The following is a 10,377-nucleotide window of genomic DNA, read 5'->3' on the forward strand; positions in this document are numbered from 1 at the left end:
TTGAATGGCAGCAAACTGACTTGTTGTCTCGCTCACACCTCTCAAGTAACGGCTTGGAGTATGTAAGTAAGAAAGTGTGTGTGTGTGAGAGTTGTTTGCATGTGTGTAAATTTAGAAATTATGTTTTCTTGTCTTTTAATTAATAATCTCAAGGGTGTTGTGGCTTTTGCTCAAGTTGAAGGCAAACACAGCATGTGTGCGTGTGTGTGTGTGTGTGTTTATATGAGCTTTCGCAGACAATGTGAAATACACATACATATACATATGTGTGTGTGTGTATGTATGTATTTGTATTTATAAGGATTTCTTGTCTACATTTTAGCCACAAAACATGAGAAACCAATGCCAGCTGCGCTTAGTCCCCACCTCCCCTTCCCCCGCACATCCATCTCTCTCTCTCTCTCACACACACACACTGAGACGCTTTTATGCCTCTGCGTGTGTGTGTGAGTTGACAATGTGATTTACATTTAATTAAAATCGTATTTACTCGTTAGATAAACAAACAGTGCAGAGACGCACAACAATTGGCAGTCAGGATGGCAGGATGCCAAGTTAGAGCCTTGGCTGCAACAGCACGCGTCTTCCTCATTTCATTCAGCAGCCGGCGCAGCAAAAGCAACAACAACAACAACAACAACAAGAGTAACAACAACACATGAACAGCGAGAGGAGCAAGAGGAGGATTAAGCTCTAAAATGTAAAAAATGACGCACAACATCAGGTGTTATTTGCCTTGGCACAACACGAAGTTAGGGAGAAGTGAAGTGATGTGAAGGAGAGAGAGGGAGAGGGGAGAGGGAAACACATCTTCGTCAGCGTCTGCCTACGAGTGGGAGTGAGAGCGAGAGAGATGTTGTCACGCTGTCAAAAATAGCAGCCCCCAATCGATCGGCATCTTACCAACTACAAAACCATGCGATGAGGCATACTCGACTTGCAGTTACCCTGTAAATGCAAAACTTTCATATATTGCATCTTTTACTTTTTTGTTTTAGTTTTAAAACTGATTTAAAAATCGATCAATAAGATCATATACATTGAACACGGCTCGACGTTGAGTTACCCTGTAATAAATATTATTTAGTTCCAAAGCGTACACAATTTTATTATGGGTATATATTGTATGTTTTACTATTTGCTAGCTTTAAAACTGATTTCAAAATCGATCTATATCGATCACATGGACTGAAGTCAGCTCGACGCTTAGTTACCCTGTACAAAGTATTATCTAGTTTCATAGATAGCACAACTTTCTTATATTACTTTTACTATTTGTTGGCTATTAAATTGATTTCACAATCGATCGTGAAGTCGGCTTGACGTACAGCTACCCAGTAATAAATATATTATCTACATACTATCCAAGGTTGGACAACTTTATTGTGTGTATATATTGCGTCTTTTACAATTTTTATTTCTTAGACACAAAACTGATTTCATAATCGATCTTATGATGAAGTCGACTCGACGTATAGATACCCTGTAACAAATATCATCTAGATTCTAAGGTTGCACAACTTTATTATGTACTTTATTCAATTCCTAACTTTGCCAACTAGCTGCTTTCAATTCTGTGCGCTTCACGAGTAAGCACGACTCCAAGTTACCCTGTAATTGAATACTTATTTATTAAATTCTTCATTAAGTTTTCTTACTTTTTTTGTTCTGTGTTGTTTTTACATATTTACAGTAACTAGTTATAATTTAGAAATATAAATGCTCGACTTCTGATACCCTTTATTTTGTTCATAATATTTCATAATCCTAAAAAGAAGTTATTGATTGGATTCCTGTTCACAAACAAGTTGTACATATCTCTTTCTGAATTTATATCATTGGCATTCCTATTCCTAAAGCTTTAAAATTTGTTGAAGGAATATTTGTGATTCTTAAAATTGAGATTCTTTTAAAAGATTCTAAATTTGTAAACAGAAATAAAAGTTCTAACATTTAGTTCTTGAGTTCTATTTGTTTTTATGAAAATTTTAGAAAAACTTGAAATAATAATTTTTAATTCTAAACCTTATTAATTAGATAATAAAACTAATCTGTGTTACGTAATATTTCCACCTTGACTTAAGTAGAGAAAATAAATGCATGAAGGTCAACTTAAAGCAACATCGCTTTGGTTGTGTAATTATACGTCTAGGTTTGCCACACTCTTGACTTTCACGAATAAGTGAAATATCTATTTAAAATTCATTTTTTTGCAAATGCCTTTAAGGCTGGTTGCCTAGAAATTGGGCCTTGTTCTGTATGCTGTGTATGTGTACACTGTACAGAGAGAGCATCTGCAACCTCAGTCTACATAGGAGACTAGACAATAATTGAAATATTTCATATGCTTGCTGCAGTCTTTGATGTTGCTTGCTACCGACTTTTCCAGCCTTGAGTTCTTTTTATTTTGTAATGTTCTTTGTTTGGCATGAGGGCTGCGGCTTTACGACGCAAATTTCAAATGCCAATGAAAAGAAATCGCAAATAAGCAGCCGAAATCATTTGGCTATGAAAATGGAATGGAATCCCCAACTCAACTCAACTGAACTCATCTCAACTCTTCATCTCCTACTTCGCTTTGTGGCAGAGCTCTTTGATAAAAGCTTGCAGCTATGAAAGAGCAGGAATTTCAATCTCAACTTTTTTTTTTTTGTTTTGCTTTATTGTGCACAGATAGAGAAAGGTTCAAGTAATAAAGGAAAATGATTACAAAGATTGTTAAAGTAATATTTGAGGTATGAAACACTTTAACACGCTGACAAAAGTTCACTGCTGTGAAATGCAATTTAGCTGGTAAAGACTTGAAGCTATGAAAAATTAGAAAATAAATTCTATTTGATATATAAATTTGATAAATTATTTAAAAGGTTAAGAGTTATAATTAAGCTATCAACACTGTACGCTGACAAAAGCCTAGTTTTTTTTAACATACTTGATTCATGCTGATGAAAGTTCAATGCTGTAAAATTGCTGGTTTCCTGACAAAGGCTTGGAGATACGAAAAATTACATAATATATGATCTTTTATAGAGTTATATAAAAAATATTTAAAATGTGAAGAGTGATAATTCAGCTACCAACACTGTACGGTGACAAAATCTCACTGCTGTGTGTTCTCTAGCAAAGAGACGATTAGCTCTAACGTTAGCTGACAAAGGCTTAAAGCTACGAAAGATAAGAAATTATTTTATGTTCCATATAGTTAAGTATATAAAAAATATTTTAAATGTTAAGAGTGATGATTAAGATACTTATATGAAACATACTTGCTGCATGCTGACTTAAGTTTACTGCTGCAAAATGGCACGTTAGCTGACAAAAGCTTACAGCTACGAACAATTGGAAAATAATTTATAATTTATATAGTTATAAAAATGATTTAAAATGTAAAGAGTAATATTTCTGATATCAGCACTGTATGCTGACAAAAGCTTACTGCTAAGCGTACTCGTTAGATGTCAAAGGCTTATATATGTATGTATATATTTATGTAACTGCACAAAATATGCCAAACGAAATATGAGAATTTCAATCGAAATTGACAGGAATTACAACTATTTATGCTACAATTGAGTGACGTGACTGGGCCACATTTCCGGGCGTTTATTCAATACTAAATTGGCATACCAAATTGTGGGGATTATGTTTGTGCAATTGAAGCGGAAACGGATATGGCAACAACAGCAATAATGCTGCTTGCAATTTCTGTGGCCTGAAAAATTGTGACGAGCATCGCAAAACCGAGCACTTTTATGCAATAAAAGTCAACAAATATTTTATATATGTATATTTTTTATTTATACCCGGCAACATAGCGTAAAATTATGAAGCGTATTATAATTAAACTTTGAAAAAGAACAAATATTTATTCGTAGACAAAACTAATCCTAAATTTGAAATATTATTTTTTTAAATTTTCGAATCGAAATTTAATAATAAATTCGAAATTTTGTAAGGTTTTTAGTATTTTTTTTATTTATATACCATAAAAAATATTGCGAATTTATTATTAAAGTTCAGTTATATATAAAAGTTAAAATATACAGCTTTTTTTTATTACTCTATTAGTATTTTTGAATTTAATTCAGAAGAAATAATTATTTACCTTCGATTGTGTTTTAAAGGTTAGAGATAAGTGTTTAATTTTTATAAATTTACATTATTTTCTACTTTTGATTTACGTAAGAGAAAATATATATACATATATCTTCAGTTCTGTTTTAAAGAAAATAAATTCAGGTTTCAGTTTTTAAGTATTGAGTTACTTAAAAATATTGTGAATATTTTATTATATTTCGGTTTTATATAAATGTTGAAATATAAAATTGTTTTCCCCTTTAACAGTATTTTTTTATTAACTTATGAAGTTAGAGATAATTTATTACATTCTTTTACATTTTCGTTATAATTAAAAAGTATTTTTTTTCATTTGATAAAGAAATGAAATAAAGTAAATATTTATAAAGAAATAAGTTGAAAACATTCATAGAATCTTCAAAGTATTCCTTGAAAATAATTAGACAGGTATTTTCACAGTCGACTACACTCGTCGCCTTTAGCTGTCTTTGTGCTTGCGTCTCGGTTGCAAGTGCCACATTCATTTTGCGTGCGACATTTAAAGGCAAATCACTTATTCTTGTTATGCTTCTTCTACTGCTGCGTGTTGTTCTTGTTAATCGATACATTTTGTGCTTTTAACTGAAAGAGTTTCGACATCGACATCGACATCAACTCCCACAACTCGCAATTCTGTCTCTCTCTCTCTCTCTCTCTCTCCCTCTTACGCTCTCTTTCTCTCAACTCTGTCGGTTGTAGACTCCCATTTGGACTTGTAAAACAATGACAAGGACAAATTTGTGAGCGAGGCAAACAGACAGGCGAACAATGGAATTGCTTTGTTTATCCAGGAGGCAGCTTTTTGGGGGTAGGCTGTTCCTTTAAGTGTCAATACAAATATAAATCAATGCTGTTTTGCTGTGTAGAAACCCCAGAATACCAGAAAGGTAACCCAGAGTTCTTCTTTGTTGTCGTCGTTGACTGCTGGCCCAATGTGATCAAAATTTTTTTTTTTGTTTCGGCCAGGCAATCAATTTTAACAAGACGCACTCTGTTGTCTCTCGGTCTGGCAACGCTGTCACGCCCCCGCTCCACCCTTTGACTTGCCCCGTTTTTGTCAGCATTTATCATACAAAACAAAACGAGCTTCGCATTTCTCCTGCTAATTGCCAGAAATACTGAAATTTTGAAAGTATGTAACGTTAGTGATGAAGTATTTTTAGTATTTGGTATTTGGTATTCAGTATTTAATATTTAGTATTTGGTATTTAGAATTAAGTAATTGGTATTTAGTATTTAGTATTTAGAATGTGGTATTTAGTATTTAGAATGTGGTATTTAGTATTTGGTATTTAGTATTTAGTATTTGGTATTTGGTATTTAGTATTTGGTATTTGGTATTTGGTATTTGGTATTTAGTATTTAGTATTTGGTATTTAGTATTTGGTATTTGGCATTTGGTATTTAGTATTTAGTATTTAGTATTTAGTATTTAGTATTTAGTATTTAGTATTTAGTATTTAGTATTTAGTATTTAGTATTTAGTATTTAGTATTTAGTATTTAGTATTTAGTATTTAGTATTTAGTATTTAGTATTTAGTATTTAATATTTAGTATTTAGTATTTAGAATTTAATATTTAGTATTTAGTATTTGGTATTTAGTATTTAGTATTTAGTATTTAGTATTTAATATTTAGTATTTAGTATTTAGTATTTAATATTTAGTATTTAGTATTTAGTATTTAGTATTTAGTATTTAGTATTTAGTATTTAGTATTTAGTATTTAGTATTTAGTATTTAGTATTTAGTATTTAATATTTAGTATTTAGTATTTGGTATTTCGTATTTAATATTTCATTTAAACTATTTCGAATTAAAAATTCAATTCAACACTCTAAATTCCAATAAGGCTTGTATTAAAGCTGATAGACCTCAACATATGTGTGGGAATAGGGTATTCTCAAGTCGTTGAGACCCGTTCAGCGCCTCGTCGAAGCGGTTGCGTAGACAGATTTGTTATAACAAGTGTTTCAAGCTAGTTTGTTGTCCCTGTTTAACAACTTTTTGGGGCATTATTTTTGTTGTTGTGTTTTTCTTGTCGTTGTTTTCATTTTCATTTTCATTTAATTTCGAATCGTGAACTCTGCGACACAGAGTCTTTTCCTAGTATTACCCTTGCATTTTACCCCTCTCCACATTTCCCCCTCCACATTTCGATGAAGAGCAGATGGATGAAGCTCAACCTCAGTAACCTGACAGCGAACGTGTGTTGCTCGTTGTAATTAGAGAGAAAATGGCAGGCAGCGTAGAAAGTTTGCAGACATTTTTTTTCTGTTTATTTTTTTTTATATACTGCTTTGTTTTTGCATTTGTTTTTGTTGTTGCTGCAACAGCAGTTGTTCAATTTAATGTAACTAGGGGAAGCATTGCAGAAAAAAAAAAAAATTCTGCCCAAGAATGAACAAAGAATTAATTTGAGCAAGAAATCGACGAAGCTTAAATACACTTTTTTTAATGCTATAATTTGAAACAAAAATAAATTCGCTTTATTACTTAATAAATTCTATTCTATAAATTCATTTTTCTTAAATCTTTAATCGATTAAAAAAAAAATAAAATAAATTAAAATTAACAAATAAAAAGATATACAATATAAAATTCAATAAAATGAAAGTAAATTAAATTATACAAAATGAAATAAAACGAAATAAAATTAAAAAAAATAAAATGAAAGAATAAATAAAATAAATGAAATAAAATTTAAAATAAATAATGAAAAAACGTTATTTTTAAAAATTAATTCAACCAGCTTCATAGCCCGCGAATGTCAACCTCTGCAATACTCTTTAATTGTGTAAGAGTACATCAAAATAAAAAGGGAGAAAAAAAACAAAGTAGAGTAAAGAGAAAACAAGTAAGAAAGTTACAGTCCAGTGTGCTCGACTGTGAGATACCCGTTACCCATTTTTAATAAAGGCAAAATATCAAAATATACCAAAAATACTAAAAATATGCCAAATGGCATATTTGGTATATCGATATAGTACACCATTCAAAATATACCATAGACGGCACAATGGACAAGATTATCGGCCAAAGCAACTAAGACCCCTATTAAGTAAGCGTTTTTGCCCATACAAAAGTATTTCTTTAATAACTTCCACAATTTTTATCTGATTGCAACCAACCAGGAATCATAAATACTATAGTAATTATTATATATACCAAAATTCGTAACTCTAGCTTTAAAATTACGCTTGTTACTCGATTTTTTTGATTTGCGGGGGCGGAAGTGGGCGTGGCAAAAATTTAAAACAAACTTGATCTGCGTGCGAACATAAAAAATGCTATCGAAAAATTATAGCACTATCTCTTATAGTCTCTGAGATCTAGGTGTTCATACAGACGGACGGACAGACGGACATGGCAAGATGGTCTCGGCTGTTGACGCTGATCAGAAGAATATATATACTTTATAGGGTCGGAGATGCCTTCTTCTACCTGTTACATACATTTCCTGCCGTCACAAAGTTATAATACCCTTCTACCCTATGGGTAGCGGGTATAAAAATGCACATGAAAATAAAGCACGCAAGTTTTGCGATGGCGTCGAGTGTCGATTACGCTTGAGGAATGAGGAAATTAATGCGCTAGCTTTAAATCGGTTGAACATAAGCAGCTTGGCAGCAACAATAAAAAAAAATGCAAGAGAAAAAGTGTTGAAAGTCTGCAATAAATATTGTTAAGCCTTTGTAAGGATTAGACATAAGTTGAAGCATTTCAATTGTGTCTGCCTGGCAATAATTATGAGTACGCAAATTTCATTTGATTGCGTAGATGATTTCAGTTCAGTTATCTACCAAAATTTTAAAAATTGTAAAATTATATAATGTACCTTACTTTAACGTATTCATTTATTGTTGAAACTATTAAGAGAGAGAAAAAGAAGAAGTTAAAAAAATCTTATTTTTAAATTTAAAATGTTGCTTCAATAATGTTGTATCGTGAAACAAGAAATTTATGTTGAAAATATCTTCAGTCAAGATTTCGATCTTCAATCATTGTTTTAAAATTAACTCAATTTTATTTTAAGATCGAAATGATTTCGAATTCAACATAAACAATCTGAATTTTAGAACATTTTCTTGATCCAAGTTTTGGTTCTTGATTTTTTTCGGAGTTATTCTGAATTGCTTTTTACATTTTTCTACAATCTTCCCTTCACATTCACAGCCAAAATTGAAGTACTGTAAGTTTTAAATTTCCAAAATTTGGAGTCTTATTTGTATATATATTTTTCTCTCAAACATGTCTCCACAATCATTCCATCGGAGACCAAAGTAGTCGATGGAAAATTCAAATGAGAGCTGTTGTTGAGCAACGAGAGCTCATTTAGAAAAAAACGAAAAAAAAATCTTTTGCGTAAAAAAATTTTCTAATTTTATACGAAAACAGAAAAAGAAATGGATTATTTGAGTGAAAATCGCTATCAATTGCTCTTCATCGATGACGATGAACTGATGACTGATGGCAACGATGCCGTTGAACCAGTTGCTGGCCAACAGCAGCAACCACAGCAACAGCAACAGTCGAAAAACAAACGCAATAAGAATAAGAATGTGAATAAGCCAATCTTGGAGGAGAAGCAATCGCAGCAGCAACAACAAGCACCGCGAGCTGCGCCAGAAAAGAAGTTGCCACAGCAACAGCCACAGCAACAGCAGCAACCAAAGCAGCCACAGCAACAGCCACAGGAGCAACCAAAGCAACAACCACAGCAACAGGCACAACAACAGCTAGATCAACAGCCAAAGGAGCAACCAAAGCAACAATCACAGCAGCAGCAACCAGAACAGCAGCAACCACAGCAGCAGCAGCCACAATTTCGCTATAGACAACGCATCATCAACAACAGCAATCGTTATGCTGGAGCTGGAGCTGGAGTTGGAGCTGGATTTGGAGTTGGAGCTGCTGCTTATCGTGGCAACTCAACTCGCTATGCAAAAAGTAAGTTGTGATCGAGTTGGATCGAGACTATTGAAACGAACTAAAGACAGCTTCATTCGCAGCTAATAACAACACCAATAACAACAACAACAACAACTTGGAGACAGATGAGGGCGATGGCAACAACACTCAAGTGGTGGATGACAGAAAATTCATAACCGTGGAGCAATGGAAAGCGATGCGTGGTGAACGTGTCAAACCCATTTACAACATACGCAAACCGGGCGAAGGGGAACTCAATAAGAAACCCGATTGGAAGCACATGACTGTGCTGCAGAAGAACAAAGACAACAACAACAAATCAAAGTTGTCTGAAGGCATTCAGAAAGGATCTGAAGAGGATAATGGACTCGACTACGATGCATCGATGTATCCACAGCGTGTGGGTCGCTTACAGCGCATCGTTGACATCGAGTTCAAGTTCAAAGACGATCGTCGTCGCAGCGGCGCTTATCGCAGTGGTTGGATGGTCTCAAGGCCACTAAACGATAATGCAGTTCAGCAGCGAACTGCAAATGAAACTCAGCCAAGTCTAACTCAAGTTGCCATCAACAACAATGATTTTGAGACAGCTTCGGATCAAATCAATATGAATGATGAAGCTGAATTTCCAACACTTGGTTAACTATTTATATTTTACTCCTTATACACACACAGGCAATCCCTCAACAACAAAAATGAATTATCACACAAACATCATCAAATTATAAATTACAAACCGACCACAATCGTAGGCAGCAGCAAGGTAAACATCGATCATAAGCATAGAGCAGCGACAACAGCAACAGCAACAGCAAACAGGCAACAGCAAAAAGTAAAAAGCAAAAGAGCAACCAACACAACAATCATAACAATTGACCTTTCACTCCACTCAAGTCCAAATAAACTTCAGACTCGCAGCACCTCGAAAGCTGTGCATCAAAAAAGGAATACAATATGGTAGTAATTAATATTGAAAGTAGATATCGAAATCATAATCAGTTTTATTTTTACTCTATGGTATATTATGAATAGAATAGTATATTTATATACCACATATAGTTATTTATACATTTCAATAATCTTTTTAAGAATAATTAATATACTAAAATATTTATAAATTATTATCAATACTTTCAAAATATATCACTGATAATTAATATTGAAAGTAGAGATCGAAATCATAATCAGTTTTATTTTTACTCTATGGTATATTATGAATAGAATAGTATATTTATATACCACATATATATACATTTCAGTAATCATTTTAAGAATAATAATAATATGCTAAAATATTTATAAATTATTATCAATACTTTCAAAATATAC

The 10,377-nt window shown here is 32.7% G+C and overlaps 1 protein-coding gene across 2 annotated transcripts; it reads left to right on the forward strand.

Annotated features, from left to right (window-relative positions):
• The first annotated feature begins 8,403 nt into the window (after positions 1-8,403).
• LOC132796989 (GATA zinc finger domain-containing protein 10-like) lies at positions 8,404-10,117 on the forward strand. 2 transcript variants are annotated; one of them, XM_060808384.1, is made up of 2 exons: positions 8,404-9,066; positions 9,117-10,117. In XM_060808384.1, exons 1-2 carry the CDS (start codon positions 8,523-8,525, stop codon positions 9,689-9,691), a joined length of 1,119 nt encoding a protein of 372 aa, XP_060664367.1. In that variant the 5' UTR covers positions 8,404-8,522; the 3' UTR covers positions 9,692-10,117. The 2 variants fall into 2 exon arrangements, with proteins under 2 accessions (XP_060664367.1, XP_060664369.1); XM_060808386.1 differs by having other exon boundaries at positions 8,407-9,066; positions 9,129-10,113.
• The last annotated feature ends 260 nt before the right edge of the window (positions 10,118-10,377 follow it).

Source organism: Drosophila nasuta, chromosome X (assembly GCF_023558535.2).
Source record: "Drosophila nasuta strain 15112-1781.00 chromosome X, ASM2355853v1, whole genome shotgun sequence".
Lineage (NCBI taxonomy): Eukaryota > Metazoa > Arthropoda > Insecta > Diptera > Drosophilidae > Drosophila > Drosophila nasuta.